The sequence below is a fragment of the Copadichromis virginalis genome, linkage group LG19, assembly GCF_057382275.1.
Source record: "Copadichromis virginalis isolate Kocher_CV1m ecotype Utaka linkage group LG19, C_Virginalis_male_GT1.1, whole genome shotgun sequence".
Classification (NCBI taxonomy): domain Eukaryota; kingdom Metazoa; phylum Chordata; class Actinopteri; order Cichliformes; family Cichlidae; genus Copadichromis; species Copadichromis virginalis.
The window spans coordinates 27,822,450-27,847,341 of record NC_140636.1 but is presented as its reverse complement, the minus strand read 5'-3'; the positions used below and the strand labels follow the sequence as shown (position 1 = coordinate 27,847,341).

General features: G+C 42.8%; 2 protein-coding genes across 2 annotated transcripts; both read left to right on the top strand.

Moving 5' to 3' along the window:
* Positions 1–1,386: 1,386 nt before the first annotated feature.
* On the top strand, positions 1,387–22,841 carry lclat1 (lysocardiolipin acyltransferase 1). The gene is made up of 6 exons (XM_085441060.1): positions 1,387–1,785; positions 16,829–16,996; positions 17,455–17,653; positions 17,912–18,058; positions 19,395–19,511; positions 20,459–22,841. The coding sequence occupies exons 2-6, from the start codon at positions 16,829–16,831 to the stop codon at positions 20,983–20,985; spliced, it is 1,158 nt and encodes a 385-aa protein (XP_085297186.1). The 5' UTR covers positions 1,387–1,785; the 3' UTR covers positions 20,986–22,841.
* On the top strand, positions 10,224–13,551 carry LOC146686342 (uncharacterized). Its single transcript, XM_085440980.1, has 2 exons — positions 10,224–10,670; positions 10,834–13,551. The coding sequence occupies exons 1-2, from the start codon at positions 10,224–10,226 to the stop codon at positions 13,126–13,128; spliced, it is 2,742 nt and encodes a 913-aa protein (XP_085297106.1). The 3' UTR covers positions 13,129–13,551.
* Positions 22,842–24,892: the final 2,051 nt, after the last annotated feature.

Here is a 24,892-nt window from a genome sequence, read left to right as displayed (position 1 = left end):
TTTGCTAAATTTTCTTAAACAACCGTCATCAATCTTGTGGAGCTGCTGCTTTTTATTCGAAGGTGAGCTGCCACCAGTCTGAAAAAACACAACGTTTTTCCATCGTCCTCTGAAGTGATGGAGCTGACCCTTGAAAAGTTTATACTGATAAAGCCATGCAGTTCAATTAGTCTCTCAGATAGAGTGCATGCCACAGGGAGCAAGTCATGGAAAAGTCTTGAGTTTAACTAGGTGCACTCTCTCTTTTACGCTGTCTGTCAGTCCATCTCCACCTCACTCCCCATGCGTGCACACAGAGTAGGCTGCCGTGTGCATGCGCTGACACACTAAGACGCATCGACCGCTCTGTGCACACACATCCCTCAATGCTGAGGTAATTTGTATTAGTAGAACAGCCCATAACTGTGGGTAAAAGAAACAAATGACATATGCAAAGATTTACACTACTTTAAAAGGCTGCGTTGGAGGACTTGAGATGTATATCATCAGTACCTGAATGACGTCTGATATATGACTAACAAGAATCCTACTGAAGAACAATTTAACATAAGTAAAAAGATTTTAAGCTCTGAAGAGAGAGAGATTTAATGTGCACAAAGGCAGTTATCTATGGAAACATATCTGTTCATATCTGAACATTGTTTGAATTTAAAGAAATTTAGGCCACTGCAAAGGCTGCATATCTTGAAAGAAAGCCTGATCCAGCTTCAACCAAGAGCCTGAAATGATTAAACTTCTGAGTGTACTCTGTACTTTCCCTGTTTAATGCTAACCAGTTTTAATGTTTAAAGGAATTGTGTTTTGATTAGTGAAATCAAAACACAGGTTTTTTTTTTTATGTTTTCCGTTGGTTATTTCTGCATAACTGTTTACTTTTCAAATGATCTGTTCTTACCCTTTGTCGCCTGTGACTGCTGCTTTGTTAATGATGCACTGACCTCTCAATGCGTTATGATGAGGACTTGTACAATAGATAATGAGCAAAATGTTTAAATATGCATTGCATGCTTTTCTATAAAATAGTTGAAGCAGCTCACCCTGGGCAAGCAGCAATAAAAAGCATTTCAGACCTTTTTATTAATTAAACCATAATACTGCTGAAATTATATATGATGAATAAGCGTAAAATGCATAAAACCATACTGTGCACAAAAAGTACTTAAGTACTTCTTTGCTGGATTTTTCTCTATTGTCAACTACTTTCTTTTTGCACAACCTACGACTTCAAAGGTGCAAACTAGTTCGACTGCTGCTAAAAATATAAGAAATGTGTCAGTGAAAGTCACTATCAGCTTGCGAAATCTACGCTGCGTTCTCTATGAGGGCTCTCCTTGGCAAAACCTGCTCCACATGGCACAGGTCTGCGGTTTTGAGACCGTCATTTTCCTTAATGAAGCTATCCTGTGCAAACAGCACCCCCCGTCGACTCCTGTCTGTAAAGACAGGTGAGAGGTAGCAAGTTGAGAGGTCGGCTTCAGCTAGCTAAACGTTATGGCTGATGCTGCAAGTTTCTGTTTTAATAGTAAGTAAATGCTTTCGTATAAAGCGAAGCTGCCTCGGCTCCGTAATTAGAGCAGCAAATACTTCACGAAACAAAGCGGGTGCGAGGCAGTTTCAGCCGGTGTTCTACCGGCGCCAGCTCTCGTGTTCTGGCGGAGCTCCTCTTGCTAATGTTTGCTAGTTAGCTAGCTGCTAGTATGTCGCAACCCAGCGTTTGGACTTACCGGAGCTAACGTGACTAGCACACCCGCACCGATCGTTGATTGTGAAGGATAAGCACGAAAGGTGGGTATGTTTAAATTGTATGTGTTTCACAAAACTCGATGCATTAGCCATCACCATTGAAAGTCTAGTAGTTTACCTTAAGGTAGCTTCTCGTTTAATAAATGTAGCAGTTAGCGTGTACGTTGGGAGATGAGCTGTTCTGTAGCCAAGTGATTTTAAAGGCAGTTTGTGGAAAGGCAAAGTGGTGCTTGTATGGTTACCCCTTCCTCATAATGTGTTCACCGTAATAGAGCACACACTGTCAGAATGTAAACATTAGCGTCTCCATTAGCCAATCCATTTGACTGCAGTATCTCCTCGTGGTTTATTGCATTAAAGGCTGCTGCTAGGTCAATATTTACGTAGCAACATTATTATTTACAGATAAAATATGGCACAATTCTTAGCTTAAACTTAAATCTAGGCTAATCGAGGCTTTCTTTCTGGCTAAAGTCCTCCTTCCTTACTCGCCCCACCCTGGTATAGTGGAAAAAGTATGGTACGATCGATGGTCCATTAGCTACTTTTATTGTTGCTTTAAAGGTGGCGTAAGTTGCTGTCAGTTGCCCTTGTATGATATTAGTTAAAAGATATCGTAGTTTGGAAACACAGGTACCCAAAGTAACTGCATATCAGTTTCCTTTTCAGGCAGCCTTAGGGGTTAATAAATTTCTATAATTTCAAAACAAACCAGCATATAGATTTTATCTGAGGCGATTGAGCTTTCCCCTTATCTAAAATAAAGACTTGCTTAACATGAGATTGTTATAGTTATTGATAACACTGCTCTACAAAAAACTCTTTTTTTGTTTGCTATTGGGCACCTCACACCTGCTTTTTATCTGTTTTTTTGTTCTTGTTTTTTACACTGATTTCAGAAGTACAACCAACTTGCGTCAGGTTTTTGAGATACACATCACTTTTGAATATCAATATAGCAACACAATATCTGGAATTTCAAGCATTTCCCCTACAAAATAGTTTTAATGTGTGTATTCTGATAATAAACCAAAACACAACACCAGACAAAGACGCTAAAGCAAATTCCTGTCAATTTAGCTCAAAATTAAACATGTTAAACAATGTTTAATACATTTGCTTTTGCGCTTGACTTAGCAAGAACCAACAGTAGTCACCCATTATGCTAGGATTGAATTTTCCCTGATATCATTTTATTCTTGATGAAGACTTTCTTCCATGCTCATCGCTGATTTGGTGGGGGGAAAAGTCGAGATGAGAACGTAAGAAGTGCATCTAAAGTGAAGTTCTGCAGTCATTAGCTGAAATGCCTTTAGCATGTTATCCATAAGCTGAGCACAATTCTGTGATTTCCAAGAAAATTCTGGACAACCTGCACGAAGGCTTCCCATGCCGCTGATCCATTTGGCTTCTGAACTCATTGTCAAGCATCATTTCACCGATTTCAGGACCAACACAAACACCTTCCTTAATTTTGGCTACATTTTTCTTGGGACCAGACTTAGGCAGCTCCTTATTCAAAGTCCTTTGTCCAATATATCCACTATCCATTCTCTGCACAAGCCCAAACCATCTCAGCCTCGCCTTTCTAACTTTCTCTCAAATCCGCTCGACCAGAGTTGTGATTAAACAGATTTATACTTCAGCCTGAATAGTTTAGTTTGTGTGGAAGCAACTCTGTTTTCTTTGATTACCTGTTTGGAAAGCGCTTTTGTAGCCTTGCATTTTTAATTTATTTTCAGTTGTTGTTTTGGGTTTTTTTTGCATGTACAAAATAGTGCAATTAATTAATTAATTTACAATGTGGCATAATGTTGCAAGCTGCTTGCCACACCTCTTAAATGTGGTGCCAAAGAAAGATGGGAAGGACAGGAGCCAAGTGGGCACAAAATAAGAGAAGCGAGCAGGACTACTTAATATGTCTTCCTCACCTGCGTGCAGGAAGTATGCTTGCAAAGAATGTGGAAGTTGATTGACAAAAAATGGTTTTGTCACTAAAGTTTAGACCAGATTTTCCATCACATCCTCTTTGACAACAGCCACCAGCTTCCTCTATTAAGCCTTCTATAGTCAATTGTGTTTTTCCAGGAGCTTTTGTCACATTTCTGATACAACAAATGTATCCTGTGTATTGATTTTATGTTTATTATCTTCCCTCGCTGCTTTCTTTTTCTGCCCTTAGAATGAATATTTTGGTCCAAAGTGTGTGTGTGTGTGTGTGTGTGTGTGTGTGTGTGTGTGTGTGTGTGTGTGTGTGTGTGTGTGTGTGTGTGTGTGTGTGTGTGTGCGTGGAAATTATTTCAGGATCATTACTATGGTGATTAAATAAATGTTAAACCAACCAAGTAGACGGGAATAAATCAAACTCACAAGCAATGCTGGCCCTGGAGTATGAAAACAAGTTTCCCTGGATGTCTTGCACAAATAGTGTTACCAGGCCTCATGTGTATATGCCAAGCAGGAAAAAAACATGTTTATATAACAATTTAATTTTCATAATTCCACTCAGTTCTCACATCACTGGCTCCAGGTGTGTCAGGCCTTTTTACTGCATGTATGAATAGCCTTGTCTAGTTGTTTCAGCAGCCACCCAAGGGTGTGTGTTTTATTTGTGTGTGTGTGTGTGTGTGAGTGGAAAGGGACGTAGCCTAATTGTGGCAATTGTGCTGAGCAAGCTTGTTGTCCTCAGCCCTCTCATGCTTCACATTTTCCGTTGTTAAAACCAGCAACCCTTAAACCCTAAATGCCAACATAATCATGCACAAACACTCTTGGATTGCTTAAATGCAACTTCTGCCACTTTGATTGGTGCCATGAGACCTGCTGTGTCATGATGCCGCAGAAGGTGTCAACAAGGGCAGGATGATGAAAGTGTTGGGGAAGGTAGTCTGAACCAGAAGCCTGTACAGTCATAACAGTAATTGAGGTGTAAGGTGAGAGCTGAAGTTCACGTAAGAGAGGAAAACACCTGCAGGAGAAAATTGCTCCCAGTAGCACGAGCTCGGAGATGCCAGTGTCAGCAAGGGACTTGCTGTGCCTCTCCGTTTAAACCTTTCATCTTCTTAATAGTAATTGACCAGCTTTAGGGCTTAACTGTAAAACTAGTAAGTCTTACAGATTATAAGGGTTTCCACGCCCTTCTCTGTAATGTACACAAATCATTTGGCATGGCTTTTTCTCATCGAGCATCAAATCAGGTTTGCCAAGCATGCAAAGGTGCATTACATCAAAATATTTGACACTTAGGTTACTTGCTTACGTGCGGTTTTAGTAGGTTAAAAACTACTAATACAGGAAGGTGTGTAATGTCTCAACTTGCCCAACTTCAATAGGCTTGTTTGAGATGAGCAAGGCTTGCGTGGAGATGATCACAAGCGATCCCTTGGAATGTTTTCTGGTTAGATTTCTGTCTAGTGACTCAGTCTGAAATCATGCAGATATCAGTAAAGATAACCTCACAGTATCTAGGTGACTGTACCCTGTATTGCTTTCCACCAAAACCTCGGGGTGTGGTGGAAAATGACAGGCTCCGTCTGATCAGCAATACAAAAACATTTCTAACTCCTTTCGTTAAATTAGTCAGACTTGTTTATGTTATCTTCTTTGCAGTCTGATAGTTTTCGTCTACAGAATAAATATTATAAATGTAATTATTTTTTTATTTATTGGCACAAAAGCTTTTTTTCAGTAAAGTAAAATAGCTTTTCCTTATATACCCAAATTCAGCACATGTGTTAGAAGAAAAAATGTATCTTTTTAAAAATTGCACCAAGTGAAGTGCATAAAATAGTCTTTCCCTTCATTCATTGTACCTGATCTGAATAAAACTAATAGCAAAGTGCTTGACAGCTGTGAGATCCCTCTGTATTTCCCCAGTAGTGTTTTACATACGGCACTGGTATTTCCACTTTAGAAAAATAATTGTGTGCACCCTGCCATGGAGTGTATATGGTCTTCCCACAGCTACACAAGACACTTTCAATCAAAAGATGGCCAGCATCTTTTGACCAGTATGTTAAACCTTTCCCTGAAGCCATCGTTATGCTCCGTGTTTGGTTGACCCTTGCATCTTTGCCCAAATGCGACTGCGTTGGTGATTTCACTGCATCATTGCTCACTTTTATGGAAGTCCGAGCTGAACAGTGATTTTCTTGACCTGCCTGCAGTTTGTGCTTTGTTTTCAGGTGGCTGAATAAGTTACCTGTGTGGTTTTGCGGTGCAGACACAACTCTACAGCACTCTTTGCATATAATTTGTTCCTGGTTAACATCACTTGACCTAAATTTGCAATATTTCCGAACAGCAAATGACGATTCAATTCAAGGGAAAAGCTCTTTACCTCCTGCCGTGCCACACATTTGAATTTGGTTATGTATCTCTCTTTTAACGCACTTTTACTAAGCCCGTCTAGTCCAGGAAACCTGAAGCTGCACAGTGCAGGGAACAGCTGTGATTGGCTCATGGAGGCATGTTAATCTAGCGACCACTTGATTTGCTTTTACTTTCTATTGGCAGAGCATACATTTTCAGTGGCACTCAATCATGTTCCTTTAATTGTGAGAAGCCAGCATCATGATTGAGATTAACATTTTATTAATTGCACAGCCCTACTGTTAAGATACGCATGGACTGTGTTAGGGCTGTTCGATATAACGATATATATATATATCGGATGACGATATAAAAACGTCTATCATTTCATTTTACGCTATCGTTTGTTTCGTGGTGTCGCAAAATAAACTGTTTACGGCAATATTTTTTCATCGTTTTGATGGTCACTGTAGTGGCTATATTAATTTCTTAAAGTTCTCTCTTTCTCTTATATTTAATATAACCACACTATGGACGGATAAGCGCCTGTTTTTATGCGTTGTGGTTAGCAACAACGACGGTAACAGCATCCCGTGTCCGCTTGTATATGTTCCACATAAACCTTTCACAATAAAGCTCAAGATCCTGTTGAGACTTTTCAAAATAAACGGAATAACGTGAAAGAGCAGATTATTTACAGATGAGAATTAAAAAAGAGCTGCCAGGTGCTAAAAAATAAACCTTAGACTCAAACGTTAGAACGGGCTTTTCCCCGCAGCACGCTGTGTAATAAATACAAAGAAAACGGCGGCCGTTACAACTTATGTCTAAAAATGTATCGTTTCATGCATCGGTTAAAACACTCGACTCCAGCCACATGACGCGCAGCTGGAAACACTTCCCGCAAGACGAGCTGCCCGAGATTCACAGAATTTACAGAAAATGTTACATTTTTGTGATTTATATCGTTATCAGGACGATAGAATTTCTTATATTGGGATATGAGATTTTGGTCATATCGCACAGCCCTAGACTGTACAAGATTGTATCGCTTCTACTTTGCTGGTGTTTTGTTTTGTGTTTTGTTTTTTTTGTTTTTTTTACATTTTTTGATGCATTTACAACAAAACAATAGGCAGACAGCTAGTGCCAGCTACTCTGAAAAAATAGAAAGCACACTGTTTTGAGGCTTGATATCTTGTTGTTTATCTCCTGAAAAAAAAAAAAATGCAGAGACCTTAGATCACTGTGTAGAATTTCTTTTCAGCCCAGCTGTTTTGTAAATGTAATCTCTGCATCTCTGTCTGCAAGATAAGGAGAATGAGCCTCACAAGTCACAACAATATGTAAACTATATACTTAAGGAATGGCATGACACAGTGTTGCTCCTCCACTATGACTGCCTGACAGATCAATAATGAACTCTTGTTTTGTGTTTAGTATCAGAAGGGATAGTACCAGCTTGGCCATGACATTTATTTTTAGCAGCAAACTGGTATAATGCTTGCTTTCATCGTAATCACACTGGCTGTGTGACTAGATCACCCTAGAAACTTTTGTAAGACAGGTTTAGTTCATCTTAAATTAACCAACTATTTTGTATTTGATTGATCAAAAGACATTGGTCTACACTTTGTCGTTTTTTTCGAAAGGTGATTTTTTTTTTCATAAATATTGAATTTTTATGTCAATGCCTTGTGCAATAACAGGTGTTTAACATTTTTCAGGCTAATTCAGCCTTTTCCCAGGCTTTGGTGGAACCATACTAAGAAATACATGGAGGTCTCCAGTCTTGGTACTAATGCTGCATTCAGTGGACACGGGGAATCCACTCTTATCTCTCCCCAGGGAAAAAAATCAAACAAACAAGCCTTATTAGCTCATCTGTTTCTTCAGTTAAGTGATGGGGGTTGTTATTCATAAAATGGCTAAAAAGCAAACCAGGAGGCAGCCAAGAAATTACATAAATCAGTTAAATCCAATGAGATTCCTGATTAGATTTTCCAACCTTCCACTTCTGATGTGCCATTAATGCAGCATAAGAAGGGGTGTAATCAGGAAAACTAAGTGAAAACACCTGTGTGAAAGTTTGCGAAGCACAAATTAACATTCAACTTTCAATTACCATTGGAAGTTGAAATGTTTACCTCTCATATCTCTGAAAAGACAATGGCTGAATTAAGTCCCTTTTACCTTGTGTTAGAGTGATGCGATTGTTCTTGAGCGTTTTGTTGTGATTTGACACCATTACAAAGTACATACAGCATCAGGTTTCAGTTTTGTTTGCAACCATGTCAATGACAGTTTGTACGTGGGCTTATAATGACTTCAAAGGATAATTTTCCTAACACAATAAAATGTAAGTGTGGTTTATCAAATTTTCCATTGGTTCATTATCATGTAATGTTTTAATGCTTCTTGGTAGCAGGGTTAGTGGGTCAAAGGTTCATTAGCGGCCTACAAATGTTCTCCTCGTGCCTGCATGGGCTCTCACCGGGTACTCCAACTTCCCCTGACAATCCAAAGACAATGGTGAATGATTGTGTGTCTTTCTTTGGAAGCCATGCAGCAGACTGGAGAGCTATCTATGGTGTACCCCACCTCTTGTCTTATGGTAACTAGGATAGGTTCTACCCACACTCCTGACCCCACCTACACCTGAGACCCTGAATCTGATAAGCAGAGGAAAAACTTTACAATACAATAAAGTTTAAGTGTGGTTCAACCAATTTTTCCACGAGTTTATCACCTTGTGATGTTTTTAGTGCAGTCAGTGGCTCAAAGGTTCAATAACAGCCGAAGTTTATGGTGTTGTTTTTGTCATTTCCATTGTGAAGTTTTTAGTCTTGCTTTTTTTAACTACCGGTTCATAAAAGCACATTTTAAAAAATGTGTATATCTCATGAATAATAACCACTACCTGGAAATTACACAAATGAGTAAGTCTCTGTGTACAATCAGTTATGTAGAATATGAACAAACAATTGGAGAAAATAAAGAAATTCCTCTGTTTTCTGTTGCTTACAGAACAGAGGATGACTTTACCTTTAAACTGAAAAATGAGTACAGTTGGGGGTTAAAGTGGGATTCAACGCGTGGGGTTGTAGTGGCTCAATGTGGGGAAATGAGTAATAACTCTTAATGGTACAGGCTGTGATTAGGTGATCTGGGCCACTGCAGCTCTGAGGTTTACTCGTCTTTGTGGATTTGCACAACTGAATTCAACAAGATATAAGCACATGTCTCATGAGTTGTCTTGGCATCCTCTGTGATGACAGTATATTGTGCATGTTATTTTTATACTAGGCTGTATAAGGTTGGTATGAAGGTGGAATTGAGTGAATGAATCTAAGATTCATCAGCTTAACTTCAAATTCAACTGTGCTACACTTGATGTAACCGAATTCTCACCTTGAGCACCACAGCCACTGTGCACTAGTCACACACAGTTCTTTTTCTAACTTCGCTCGGTGTTTCACTATGGGAATCGCCTCGGCGTGACCAACTACGGAAGCTCCAATGACACCACGTCTGTCTATGACAGACCTGTCGAGCCGTGCTCAGGGCTCCGCCCCCTCGTACTAACACGGCCGACCAGCTCCTCCTAACTCATTCTCGCTTTCTTCCCGTGAGAAACTACTTTGAGCTCCCTCAGCGCATCCAGGCTAACTTGATTAGCTGCTTAACAGTTCTCAGGCGTCCCGTGTAGGAGTACGTCGCCGAACGCAGTTTTTCCGGTTCCAGTTTGGATCGTGCTGAGTAAGTCCTTCGAAAGAAGTGTACTTAGAGTTGCACTGTGGAACAGCAACCGCGTCAGGCGAGCTGTCCCAGCGGTTCCTGGTTTTAGTTAGCGAGGTAGCCGACGTTGTGTGACTCGGGCTAACGCGTTACGGCGAGCTGTTCGTTCAGTGTCCGGCTAGCATTAACTTGTTAGCAGGCCACGAACCACATTAGCGTCTCACTAGCATTAGCTTGTTGGTCGACGTAGGGTTCGGTTAGCATTAAGTTGCTAACGATATTGGCTAGCGGAGTGCAGCCAACGTGTCACGACGAGCTGACTCCCGCCGCGACTAGATCGGATTTAACACCCGCTGCTAGTCCTAGCTACTTACGGGCTAACGTGTCGAGACGAGCCTGGTGTAGCCTAGTCTCACCCCTTTCCGCTAACCATGTCTACGGCTCCTACTCCCGCCAAAAGGTCGGAGCCGAAGGCTAAAGAGGCTGCATCCCGCCCGTGCCCCGCATCATGCGGTGCCACCATCTCGGGCAGGGACCCTCATCCAAGGCCAGCCGCCCAGGATGCCGAAGGGGCAGAACGTGACTTGTATGACGGCAAGAGGCTCCCACCAGCCTTGCCGCCATCAAAGCAGCTTCTGCCAGCAGTCCCAGCCTGCATGAAAGAAATGAGTCGCTATTGGTCAAGCCCTTTTAAAAGCAAGCTTCCGACCAAGGGCTGCTCTAAGCTTGAGATCCAGGGGATGGGTGAACTGGGGCTGACTGAACCCCCAGCAGTGGAGCCTTCAGTGGCGTATCACCTTCACCCTAACCGCAGGGCAATCTCAGCTTCTTCTAGCATTTCTTTGCCCAACAAGATAGATCGCCTCATGGCCAGCAGGGTGCCCACCAGGCCAAGGTAGAGAACCGAAGACCTTGGGGCAAGCATTCCTTTGCAGCAGTTGCTGCAAAGAACAAGCCGTCACACCCCGGAGAGGGGAAAAAGAAGCGGTCAGCCTACCACACCTGCAGCATTCTGTGTCACCCCTCTTTTCTTCCCCAAAGAGAAGGAAGGTGTTAGAAGGGGTAACCAAATCACTCCAAAGTTCAGGGTCTCCGGAAGTTTCCAGTTCACCAGGAGCACCCTCTCAGTCTCCTCCTCCAGTTCAGGGAGGACAGACTTGTGGACAAATGGCGCAGTGTCACCAAACACTTCTAAACACTCTGTCTGTGTCACCAAGCACTGCCCAGAGTCACCAGACACTTCACTGTGGTTTGGGGGTAACAAAAGAAATAAAACGTGCATTTCTGCAGCCAGGCAGTTTGCCAAGGGCAGAATGTCCCCCCAGTTTCAAAATAAAAACAAAAGAAAATCACTGCAATTTGTCTTTGTTCCCAGCGGGGGGAGCTCACGCTCTTCCCGAGGGGGAGAGCCCCAACTCCTTCCGGGAGACAGGGGTGACGTCACGCTACCGCTTCTTCAGAGGCCCGCTCGCAGAGCGGCTGGAGCGGTGGCGCGCATGCGCAGTTCATCCCTGGGTCTTGTCAACCATTTCCCATGGTTACAGACTACAGTTTGCGGCAAAACCACCGAGATTCGGCGGAGTGTTAGCTTCTGTGGCCAGTCGCGATTCAGCGAATGTGCTGGAGGAGGAAATATCCTCCCTGTTACACAAACAGGCGATCGGAGCGGTTCCGAGCGAAGAAGCTCAGCAGGGCTTTTACTCCCGCTATTTCCTCATCCCGAAAAAGGACGGAACGTCGCTCCGTCCTATTCTGGATCTGCGTGTGTTAAACAAGCATTTGAGAAAGTACACGTTCAGAATGCTCACACACAAGATGCTTTGTCGCTCAATTCACACAGGCGATTGGTTTGTTACAATCGACCTATCAGCATATTTTTACATCGCCATTTATCCTCCACACAGGAAATATCTCAGGTTCGCTTATCAGAGCGTAGCGTACGAGTTTCAAACTATCCCATTCGGGCTATCCTTAGCTCCGAGGGTGTTCAGCAAATGTGTGGAGGCAGCGCTGTCTCCGTTAAGGAACAGCGGCATCAGAATATTTTCTTACATAGACGATTATCTAATATGCTCACGATCGCGCAAGCAGGCGATCAAAGACTCCGAGGTGGTGGTGAATCACCTCACGGAGCTTGGGTTCACTATCAACCTGGAAAAGAGCCACTTGGAACCCGCACAGTTTACAGAGTATCTGGGGCTCAGAATAGACTCCATCTCTTATCGTATCGCACTTTCAGAGCGGAGGATCGTATCCTTCACTCACTGTCTTTCCCGTTTTCAGCTGGGGAAAGTCGTGCGGTTCCGACTCTGTCTCCGCCTCCTCGGCCTCATGGCCTCGGTGATATCGGTGGTACACTTGGGGCTGCTTATGATGAGAGATTTTCAGCGGTGGGTCGCTTCTCTGCAGCTGTGCCCTCGCCGACATCTCAGTCGTGGTGTAAAAATAACGCAGCCGTGTATTGCGGCTCTCCGGCCCTGGAGGAGCCCGACAGCTCTCGCGGCGGGGGTACCGCTCGGGGCAGTATCATCAAGGGTGACGCTGACCACAGATGCATCCCTGTCAGGTTGGGGTGCAACTATGATGGGCAGAGCAGTGAATGGCGTTTGGTCACAGAGACTCACTCTGAATCACATAAATGTGCTGGAGCTCCGCGCGGTGCTCCTAGCCTTACGGCATTTTCTGCCGTATCTCCGGGGTCAACATGTTTTAGTGAAAACAGACAACTCCACTGTAGTTGCTTATATCAACCGCCAGGGCGGCACCCGTTCCCGGCAGCTACACAGGTTAGCCAGGGAAATAATTATGTGGAGCAGCACTCGGCTCCTCTCCCTTCGGGCAACTCACGTGCCAGGAATTCTGAACAGGGGGGCGGACCTCCTGTCCAGAGGAAATCCACTGTTCGGAGAATGGAGGCTTCACCCACAGGTGGTGGAGCAGATTTGGCAGAGATACGGCCGGGCTGCCGTAGATCTCTTCGCCTCGCGAGAAAACACGCAGTGCCCCCTGTTTTTCTCCCTGTCAGACGCACACGCGCCACTGGGCGTGGATGCGCTGGCCCATCCTTGGCCAAAAACTCTGCTGTATGCTTTCCCTCCCCTCAGCCTGATCTCCCCAACACTGATCAGAGTGAGGGATCAGGGGCTGTCTCTGATTTTAATAGCTCCACGGTGGCCATCCAAACACTGGATAGCAGAAATCATCCAGCTTCTGGTGGACGAGCCATGGCCACTCCCCATCCGCAGGGACCTTCTGTCTCAGGCGCGTGGGGAGATATACCATCCCCATCCAGACCAGGTTGCTCTCTGGGCCTGGCCCGTGAAAGGTGGAATTTGAAGGCAGCAGGCATGCCTCCGAAGGTTATTGAAACCATTCAGAATGCCAGAGCCTCCTCCACCCGTTCCATTTACAGCAGTAAATGGCGTGTTTTTGAAGAGTGGTGCCATGAAAAGCAGATTATCCCTTTTCAGTGTTCAGTGGTGGAGCTGTTGTGTTTTCTTCAAGACTTGCTGGACAAAAGGAAAGCTTTTTCCACTATAAAGGTCTATTTAGCAGCTATTTCAGCCTGCCACGTGGGGTTTGGTGATAAACCTGCTGGGCAGCACCCCCTTGTAGGTCACTTCATGAGAGGAGCGCGTCGAACGCTCCCAGTTTCTAGACCACTGGTCCCTTTATGGGATCTGTCAGTCGTTTTAGACGCCCTCTCCCACCACCCCTTTGAGCCTATTGGGGCAGTGGGGTTGAAGTTTCTCTCTCTTAAAACCACTCTGCTGTTGGCTCTAACCACAGCCAAGTGAGTTAGTGAATTACAGGCTCTGTCTATTCACCCCTCTTGTCTACAGTTGGCCCCGGGACTCACTAAAGCACTCCTGAGGCCTAACCCAGCCTTTGTCCCTAAAGTGTTGGAAACATCATACAGGTGCCCTACAGTAGAGCTCCTAGCTTTTCACCCCCCTCCATTCTCTTCCGAGAGGGAGCAGAGGCTGAACACTTTGTGCCCTGTCCGGGCCTTGGGGACTTATGTTGACAGAACAGCTGGATTCAGGAAGTCGGATCAGCTGTTTGTTTCCTGGGCCTCCCCTCACAAGGGCAGGCCCGTATCACGCCAGAGACTAGCTCATTGGATTGTAGAGGCCTTAGCTCTGGCTTATAGCTGTAAGGGCTTGCAGGCCCCCCCGGGACTCCGAGCACACTCCACTAGGGGTGTGGCCACATCCTGGGCGTTGTTCAGAGGTGTATCAGTCCAGGATATTTGTGCGGCAGCAAGCTGGGCTACGCCGCACACGTTTGTCCGGTTTTATCGGCTGGATGTTGCACAGTCATCCCTGGCTCAGACGGTGCTGGATTCTGGTGCCTCAGGTTCGACCTGAGATCCTGGAGTAGCACTGGAGAGTAGCTTCGGGAGCTGGCGCAATCCGGGAGTGGGCCATATCTCCCATAGTGATACACCGAGCGAAGTTAGAAAAAGAACGTTGGGTTACTTAACGTAATCCCTGGTTCTTTGATAACAGAGTGAGGTGTTTCACCAACACTTCCCTCCTTGCTTAGGCACGGAAAGAAATCTGCTTGGAATGAGTTAGGAGCTGGTCGGCCGTGTTAGTACGAGGGGGCGGAGCCCTGAGCACGGCTCGACAGGTCTGTCATAGACAGACGTGGTGTCATTGGAGCTTCCGTAGTTGGTCACGCCGAGGCGATTCCCATAGTGAAACACCTCACTCTGTTATCAAAGAACCAGGGATTACGTTAAGTAACCCAACGTTCTTTGCTTTAAATCCATCACAGTACGGCAAATCTAAATTGTTTATGCTGCACTAAGCTGCAGAGTATTTTCATGCCGCTTTTGAATAACACAAACTTGGCATACCTCAGTTTGTTTTGCAGAACGCTTCACAATATGAAAAGTCATTGCTTCACATATACAGATAACATCTGACATAAAAAAAATCAGGACTTGCATGTAAGCTTTCAAGTTCCAGTTGATCAACTATCATGAGCAGTTATTACCTTTAAATAGAATTCTCTCTTCTTCCTCTCCGGTCCCGTCTTTCTCTATCTTGAGTGGTTTTAGTTCTCATTCTCTCCCCTGTGAAATATAGCAGCTGTAGCTTTTAAGGTAGAAGGCATATTGTGACAAACTGCACAGAAACAATTTGTGGGTTTGCTGATGTTTGTTGAGGTGATAGAAATTTTGCATTTTTTTACCTGCCACGTAAAAAAAGGTATTCCCTTTATACTCACTCCTCTTTCTTAGAGCTAGCTAAATACTGAAGTACCACAACTGCAAATTATGGACATCTGCACTTGTTCCAGGCCCACTTTAACTCCTAACTATGGCACACCGTTTTGCCTCTTTGATCCCTTTTTATGCAATGTCGCCTGGTGATTAATATACAAATAGGACTGGCTTTCATGTGTTGTTTAGGCTCAAATCAGTTTGCTGTTTGAAGACCTGCAGTGACGTGAAATAATAACTCCCCTTAAATGTTAAACCAAAAACCAGGAGCCTGTTTTGAAAATGTAAGGAGTAGAAAGTAAAGATATTTGTTTAAAAATGTAGGGAGTAAAAGTAAAAAGTTGTCAGAAAAATAACTACTCAATTACAGAAAATTCTAAGTAAGTAAGTATTTGTACTCATTACTTCTAACCTTTAAAAGTAGTCTTTAGGTTCTTTACTTTATACACTGGCTACTTTTTCACTCATTTCATTCCATTCTATTCCTTGGTAGACCAGTTAACACTAACTTATAAAATAATTCAAGCATAAAAAAGGTCCCTAATGCAAGGGATGAAGAAACAAGTAAAAGTGGAGTGTAACACAATTTTTGGGCCATTTTCTCCAGCTAGCGGGCAGCGCAGCACATGTTGCTTTCTATGTGAAAGGGGCTTAAGTACGCTTGGGCAAGATGCGGAACCCTAAATTGCCCCATCGGAGTAGGAATGTTAGATAGAAAGGCACATAGCTGTAGAAAAAAAGTGCTTGTGTGAATTGAATAAGGCATGTTGTATAAAGCGTTTTGAATGCTAGAGTAGAAAAGAGCAGAAAAGTACAATATATGAACCAGTCCATCCACTGTTTGCCCCATCAGAAATGGTCTCAGTGGACTGAACCAAAGATCACTAGCAATCACTGGAAAAATCGGTGGCAATCAATCTTATAGCACCTTCGTTCAAATAGTCATCAGTTTGGAGGTTAAGGAGAGAGGTACAACAGCAAGCAGCTACAGCAATCTGTTAAACATGGTGGAGGCTTTGTCATGATTTGGGTATGTAGACAAAACTGATGGGATTATGAACACTGAAAAGGACTGTCAGGTTTTCCATCATCCATCATACAGTACCATCTGGAAAGCATCTGACTAGCAATAGCTTCATTATTAAGCATGACAGTGATCCTAAGCACACACCCAATGCAGTAAAAACATACCTAGCATTCCTAATCAGTTGAGACTTTCAATGTAAGAGTATCATTTTCCAGGCTTTTTTGCTTTCAGTGTCTTAACACTCCATATATTGCCATATTGATTGCATCCAAGTTCCTGTTACAATATTTTAATTCTTCTGTTCTGTTCCTGATTATACTTGAGTGATAGTTTAAGATCTTCATTCAACAAAGCCATTTTATTAAGAATAACAGAAAGTTTCTCCAGCAGTACATTCAGTGAATAATTCCAAAACCACAACAAAACGTGATTTAGTGACTGTGCACCCACAATCTGTCACCCACAGACCAAAAGGTTCCCCCATTTACATTCCACCCTAGGAATGTCTGCCCTGGATTTTCCACTGTTTGTGGGTAAATATATTAAAAGAGCAACAGAACTGCAATCTTTGCTTTTGGCGAGACCGCTAAAAACCACATTTGTTTCATATTATCAATGTTCTTCTTCTTAGCTTCTTTCCATAGCAGAGATCCAAGTCTGGAATACAGTGACTGTCATCATCCACCCACTTAATAAAACAGTGTTTCTTTAAAACTGTTATGTTTATTCTGTATGGACTTGTACTCAGCTAATCTTGTCTTGTTCATCTCTTGCAGATGGCTGTGTCAGTGCGGGGCCTGTACTTTGTGGTGACCCTGTTTTTGGGTAGTTTCTTCGGGAGCGTCTTCATGCTGGGGCCAGTTTTACCCCTCATGTTGTTGTCTCCTGCTTGGTACCGCTGGCTCAGTGATCGAATTGTGGCTACCTGGCTCACCCTACCTGTGGTGCGTACACCAGCTTACCCTTTTCTTAACCTACTTGTGTGCGACAGATGGTCTTAAGTTACCTGTGCATAGGCTGATGAAAATATGCCTTTTCTCTTAATTTGTCAAAACTATACTTCATTTATTCCAATTATGCCTGAGAACAAGGCAAAGGTCTTGTGTATCATGACTGCAACAATTGATGATCGTATACCTGCTCGTTATCAGATGAAACACAAGGTGGTGCCATGTAAAATCACCTGTGATTGGTTATATGACCATGAACAATGGCAATAATATCCAACCAGTACCAGTATCTTATTATCTTCTCATTCTTTTGGCTCTTTTACCTCTTCCTAGTTCCGCCTCCTCCCTTTCTATGATTTTCCTGTCATCATCCTTGACCACCTTCCTATCTGTCACCCTCGCTTCCCTTTCGGTTCTTTTATGCTCCCTCCATCCTTGTCTCTCTTTTCTAGTCCTTGCTGGAGCTAGTATTTGGAGTGAAGGTGGTAATAACAGGTGATGGTTTCATTCCCGGAGAGCGGAGCGTGATCATCATGAACCACCGTACCCGCCTGGACTGGATGTTCCTTTGGTGTTGTCTGCTCAGGTACAGCTACCTTCGTCTGGAAAAGATCTGCCTCAAGGCTGCGCTTAAGGCTGTTCCTGGCTTTGGTGGGTATACAGTGGGTGCCTTGCCCTTTCCTACACACAAAGACACTCGTGTACACTTACACAAACTATAATGTAATATATGCTGAAAGAGGAGATAAAACCATTAAGACTGACTTGGCTGAATGTAAATATAAAAGAGGAACATTATGATGTAAAGTTAGAGCACTAATGTGTTATACAAGTTCAGCTCCTACTTTAAGATGTTAGCCAGTTTACCTTGATAAGCAGACATGTGACAACTTAATATTTGCTTTGCAGGTTGGGCAATGCAGGTTGCCTGCTTTGTCTTCATTCAGCGTCGTTGGGAGGAGGACAAGAAGCATTTGGAGAACATGCTGGACTACTTTTGTGACATCAGAGAGCCCTTACAGTTGCTGCTCTTCCCAGAAGGCACCGACCTTACCGGTGAAGTGTAAACCTTGCAGTGTTTAATTCATTCATGGGGCAGTCTGTCCATATTTCAGTTATTACTCTGAAAATGTGTTACCCACCAGTCGGCTTCCAGAGCTCAGCGTAGCGCTCCACCTGTTGCATGCCTTTGCGCTCGACACTGTTATGCAAACACAATTTCAGAGTGATAAGACATATCTAAATCTCTTGTCACTGCCATTTCTGCAAGAATGCTCTGATCTCTCGGTCTAAGCAAGAGTGACACTTGTGCCTAAAGGCCCTTCAGATCCCATTTGAGCCAGTCAAAGTCCTGAGTAGCATTACTGGGAGAAGCTTAACTCCCATTTACATATCATGATGTCATGTTGAGCTGAATGTAGTTACATCATAATTAGCCAGTAGGGTCTAAGTATTACTTTACAGTTGGTGTTATGTTTGCACCCTTGCGAGTGTGTTTGCAAGTAAGCCTCTTAGACTTCAAGGCTTGATTTGACGCAAGAAACAAGGGGATATATATACACGGTATGTTGACTTCTTACGTGGAAGTTCATTAGTCCCACACTGCTTATCCTAGAGGCATACAGACTAAAGGATCAAGGTCAGAGCAAACTTTTTAATAAAGCTTTTAAAACTGAATTGAATAAGAGACTGTGTAGGAATGACAAACAGCTTTGTTTAAGAGAACAGGTGTGATCAACAGAGCTGTCTGTTGTCTGAGTACTCTGTCTGAATTTGCTTCTTGTTGCATAATATAACTTATGAGTCATGATATAGTTTACATGTTCCAGCAACAAGTTCCCGAGGAATGTTTGGCTAATAAATAGTCACCTTTCCTGTGTTTATGCCCCCCCATGGATTTTTATAAATGGATAAATGTTTATCTTTAGTGGGTGTATTAATGAATCTAATCATATCCCGTAACCCATGTTGTTATTGTTACTTCTATTTTTATAATAGTACACTGGAATTTTTTGATTATGTATCCCCATGAGTTCGGCTGTTGTTATTATTAAGGCTATCTAATATGCAACAGTTAATCTTGTCCATGGTATTTTGGTTTGACAGTATAAATTTCATCGTAAAGGTACTCTAAGTTTAATAGTTTTAAAGTACAAAGTCAAAATGAATACAGACAGCTAATACTCCTAGCATCTTAAAACAATTCTTGGTTTATTTACCTTATTTTTTGTGCCTACATAAAGGTTTATGCACTCTTCTTAAAGCAGTCATATGATACAAACTTAGAGTCTTGATTGCATCCCAGTAAAAACATTTATCCTGGAGAGAATGAGTAACATGATATGTTTTTACAGAGTTTTTACTCAAGTTTTATGGTGTGTGTCTTCTGCAGAAAATACAAGGGCAAAGAGCGACGCGTTTGCTGCACAGAACAGCCTGCCGAAGTTTGAGTATGTTCTTCATCCCCGCACCACAGGATTCACCTTCATTGTGGACCGACTACGAAAAGGTCAGCTTTGAAGGACTTTAACAGCTTCTGAAATCATCTACATTAAACACGTGACCGATTTACTTGTAATAGACACGTTAAGGATAGTTGGCAGCCAGACAGTGTAATGCGTTCACATGAAAATAACCAGGACACAAAGCCTGTCATGAGGATGGAAATATTTTATCTCTAAAACCAACTGAAAATGACACGCTGCTACGATGACTGTACTTATTCCACTGACGCTGTTCATACAAGGAGGGATTATACCTATTATTCTTCAGAGTCTCAGACATATGCTTTCATCCCAATGCCAGTCATTACAGCTACCCGATATTATCATATTTCTGTGTGAGCTCAACCTGGCAGTCTTCCAAAGGTCTTAAATAAATACCATCTCTGGTCCTGCTGTCTCACCCCCCCCCACCACCAACCCTGCATGCTCAGCAGTGACACAGACTCTCCAAGCAGGTGTTGTGAAACACTGTGATATCGTCAGACTAAGCCAATTTTCATCTCCCTTTCTTTATGCCACTGACTGACATACTCATGCTGATCATGTTCTCCCTGTCCATATCCACTGTGCCCCTCTAAGCTCTATTTTTACTGTGAGAGCAGGCGCTTGCGGGTGTCATCCTGTGCTTTTGGTAATCCATTTTGTTCCCCCTGTGTATACAAGGGCACTGTAGATCAGTGATGACGGTAGTTTTAAAACGGCGAGTTACTGGATAATTGGAGGTGTCTGAGTAACGGGGCCAGTGAACTAGTGTGGTTTTGTAAGAGAGATAATAATTCTCCCTGCAGTGGCTTGTCTTCATGTCTAAAAGATTTACTGTTTGTGGTTCTGGATCGGAAGTAGAGTTTTTCACACTTCTAAATGAATTTGCTTTCATCTTTTTAAAATAGTAAGTCGTGTTATTCTCCCATTCATCATTTTAAATTGTACTTGTTTTTTACTTTTTTCCTAGGTGATAATTTGGATGCCGTCCATGACATTACAGTCGCCTACCCTAAGAACATCCCACAGACAGAACGCCACCTCATATCCGGCCATTTCCCACGTGAGATCCATTTCCATGTCCGGCGCTATCCAGTGTCTGCACTTCCCACCTCTTCCTCTGACTTAGAATCTTGGTGTCGGGAGCGCTGGGCTGAAAAGGAGGTCCGGTTACGGGACTTTTACTCAGGGCAGCCCCGCGCCTTTGACAGGGATGGCATTGCACGAGTACCACCCTGTAAGTCAGAGCTGCGAGTTACTCTGATCAAAGCGGCCTCGCTGCTGTATTGGAGCAGCTTCATTGCTCTGTGTTTCACTGGCCTGTGGCTCTGGGCTCCTTTCAGGCTTTACTTCCTGATCATGGTTGGAGTGTACATAGCTCAGCACAAGCGCTTTGGAGGGCTTGAGATGCTGGAGATGGCCTGCCATCGATACTGGAAGTCGATGTCTGCTGACGTCAGTGAGAACAATAAATTGCTAGATGGAAAAATGAAGTGAGGAAATACAGTTGCGAATGAACAATGACGTGTTACCACCTGTACTCAGCAAAGACTGAGGACTCATTTGTCTACACTTGTTCAGTCCAGTGAGCTAAAGGATCCCATGGTGGGACCTAGTGCTCCATGCCTTAGAAAGACAAAAATAAGTGCACCCACGATGGTATGCATGGCTTCAGTGGAAAGAGCTTTCTGGGGGGGGGGGGGAAGGAATGTTAACCATATTAAACTGTGTTGGGTTTAGGGAATTCATCGTAAATGATGTATCACTTGCCCTTTCTGTGACTTTTCTTGTGTAATCACTGTTATTTAGCTTGCCGTCTGTCCATTTTTATCCGTTTCATGTAGTAGGTGTTTATCATGGTTTGTTGTTTGGGACCTCGGTATGGACCTGTGTCAGAAAATACTGCTGTTGGTATTTGTCATACTTGTTAGATATTCATATTTTTGAAATGTATTTTATTGTATGCTGTAATAATTTTTTTAAATCATGAATGGAGCAGAGCCATAGTACAGAACGTGTATGTATGATGATTTGACTTCTGCTAATATTCACATTAGCAGTATAAGCTGGATTGTTTAAATCAATCAGCTTCTGTTAGAAGTGTTCAGCAAGGGGAAAAAAAGGACAGATGTAATTCCCAGAGAGTTATTAAGGCACATATGAGTAAAACTGTTTACGTTTAGTGGGTATAATTACCCTTTTAGCCTATATGGTGGTTTCACTGTATATGTCTCAATTGCTCAAGTCAATATGACAATGCAGCTTTTCCATGTAAACCCAGCAGTGAGAAAAGCAAATGTCAACTTTAAAAACAAAAAGCAATCAAAAGCAAGTAGTCTGTCATGTGAGGAAGCGGTAGATCTACATGTCAGTGGCAGGGTTGCCTGTAGCTATATTGAGGCAGCACTTGTATTATTATCAAAATTAAAGATCTGACTGATAAGTCTGGCTTACTGTAGAAGCAGATGGGCTTTGTGCCCTTTCTGGGGATGAAGAGACACCTTGTAGAGACGGGATGTGTGTGGTGCTGGGGTGGAAGAATGTCCTGTTGGGACAACGTTACCCCTCAATGTGCAGGGTGGCACAGAGAACCAGACTTGGAGTGGAAAACTGGCCCTGAACTCAACCTAATCCAAAAAAGCCCTGTAATGCCCACCACTGCTGGTATCCCTCTCCAGAGGACTGGCATTGATGCGCCGGCTAAACTCAATTAGCAAATGACAGCTGAGAAAGCGACTCCAGTTGTGCCAAAAAAGGAGTGAAATTGAAAGAAGATTGAAGCAGTTCTTCAGCTGCATGTTTCACCTCTTGTTCTCTTTGCCTTTGCTCTCTGTTCAAACTCAATTACATTTTTACTTGAGTGAGTAAAGAAGCTTTTTGTGTTTGGAGGTCTACAGCAGTTTCTGTAACACTGTGAAATGTGTGATCTAGCTGACGACTTCAATCCACTTTTGAAGTACTAATTGTCTGGCACACAACAGAGTCGACAATGGGGTCTTTTTTTGTTTTGTTTGGTTTATGCAAATCCGAAGCTCCTCGAGTTTATGTCAAAAGGGGCTGTTTCTAGTCACTGTGATATAGTTTTGTTAACAACTCGATCATCAGCATGTTTGTTTACCAAATATGGTACTATATAAATGTTTTGTTTTTTCAAACCACTTAAAACTCCCAAACCAGCTGGAAATCTGTCTCTTTCACCTGTGCCGTTTTGTGTTGCTCATTTTTACATTTACTTGTCGATGCTGGACCTCTTTAAAAATCACTGTCCTCAGGTAAACGCAGTGGACACTGTTATGAGTCAGTCTTTTAAATGAAGAGATATATATCTAAATAAATATGCTGTATCGACTCACTGATGTCTCCCGTCATCTTTTGTTTTTTTAAGTTTAGGAAATGTTGACTCCCAACTTAAGTAGTAACGGCGCTTTTGGTGCCCCAGTGTCATGTGATCGGCAGTTTCATTCATTGCATTTTTTTTCCACTGCAGTCCTTTAATCTTGCATGTCCTGTAACAACTACTGTATTGCAGTGGATGACTCAACAAGACCTTGAATGCTCATGTTGCACAACACTAAGGATGGAAGACCGTCCTGCCTTGTGTGTTTTGTGCGCATACACAAACACTCATATACATGTCACAAATATACATGTCACACACATTCTAGTCTACCATAGACAACCAAAAAGGTCAGGAGCTTTGAAGGTGAAGTGCAGTTGCCATAGTAACTAATGTTGACTCCCTTGTCTCCTGGCAACAGTATGTGGAGTGATGTCAGTGGAAAGCATGCCATTTTCTCCCAGTGACAGAATGATGTCACTCCTTTTGTGTGTGTGAAGAGAGAGCTGGAAAGAAAAGTTTATTTCTATATTATACATATCTGCTCTCCTGTGGGCACGGGAGAGCGGGCAGACACATCCAGTCGAATTAAAGACAAAAAGTGAGGACATACTAAATTAGCTGTCCGCAGATGATGAATCATTGGACAATTACAGATGCATTTATCCACCCACTTTTTCTCTTGCCTCACCCCTCGCTTTTCCACCTCTTCATCTGAATGTATCTTCGTCTGTATCTGAATATAACTTCAAAATTGCCCTGATGGGTTTGACAGTGGGTGGAAGGAAGATGGATGATTCGCATAGGCTATCATCTACCTTTTTTCTCTCAATTAGATTAGCTTCCAAAAGTCGGACTCTTTTATTAGAACAGTACTTTGATGGATATGTAGGAGGCATCTGGGGTCAAAGTTTTCAGGAAACTCAGTATCCCAAATTTCTCCCCTAGAGCACTTGTACAAATAGAAATACAGCCATCTTACATAAAGATTGTCACATCTAGACTATCTAGTTGCATGCAGGCTAATAGGATCAAGACAGTGTAATTATCCTTATCTAGCCGGATAGCTTTTTCAATAACGACTGCAGCAGACAATCCAGAGGTTAGGCACAGCCGAAGTCACTGAATTATAAAGTAGCACTGTGACTTCTCTGGAGCTAGGAGTCTCACTTTTGCCTCTGGTTCTATCCAGCTTTTAAATGGGTGTAAATAGCTGTGGAAACCATAAAGCCTCGCACATCCATCAAAAAATGGAGAACAAGCAACTACGATGGGTACGAAAATAGCCGTGATCAGAAAAGTATATTGTGTTCAGCTAACTTAATATTTGTTTGAGCTGGGTTTAGTGCATTGTGCCTGCAGGAGTGACTGCAGAAAAGCAGACCTGTTGTTGATTCCACCACAGTGACACAGACCATTACAGACACACCAACAAAGAAGCCCTCCTACAGGAGCTGAGCTATAAATAACTCTACAGCGGAGATGCAATATTAGTGGGTGGATCAGAAGTTAGTCGTCACTTCCTATTTATAAAGCAAATGCAGTCAAATTTTACATCGTGGGTGATTCATACTGAGTGGTGAATAGCTGGGATTAAAATGGGACTTGTTTTGATGTGGTCCATTCTTGATTTCCTTTTTAAATGACATTTTCTCTAACGGTTAAGTAAATATTTTCAAGTGTCAGACATCTAATCAAATATATCATTTTTGAGTTCTCTTATTTGTTTTTATCTGCTTCAGGGAATAACATCTCTAATATGTCTTGCCAGACTGCAGTGAAGCTCTACAGATCTTGCCAAGCAGGTTTACGTCAGAGGCAGGCAAGGGATTCAGCATCACCCTACCAAGGAAAACATCTTTAACCTGGTTCTCTGTATTCTGCTGCCACCTAGCGGAGAAATGCTTAGGTTTTGATCATGATGGCACCTACCAAATCCTGGTATTTTCATGTCCCAATGTGTCTTTCATTTTCAGAAATGTTAACGTAAGAAGGTTTTGCCAATTGATAGCAACTACAACCACACCTGCCTTCTATTAAGAGCATTAATACATTAAAATATTCAGT

Coding starts and splice junctions, on each gene's coding strand:
- lclat1 (XM_085441060.1), top strand. CDS start 16,829: ATGGCTGTGTCAGTGCGGGGCCTGTACTTTGTGGTGACCCTGTTTTTG. Junction 17,654..17,911: donor TAAGGCTGTTCCTGGCTTTG/GTGGGTATACAG, acceptor TTTGCTTTGCAG/GTTGGGCAATGCAGGTTGCC. Junction 18,059..19,394: donor AGAAGGCACCGACCTTACCG/GTGAAGTGTAAA, acceptor TGTCTTCTGCAG/AAAATACAAGGGCAAAGAGC.
- LOC146686342 (XM_085440980.1), top strand. CDS start 10,224: ATGTCTACGGCTCCTACTCCCGCCAAAAGGTCGGAGCCGAAGGCTAAA. Junction 10,671..10,833: donor ATCGCCTCATGGCCAGCAGG/GTGCCCACCAGG, acceptor TCTTCCCCAAAG/AGAAGGAAGGTGTTAGAAGG.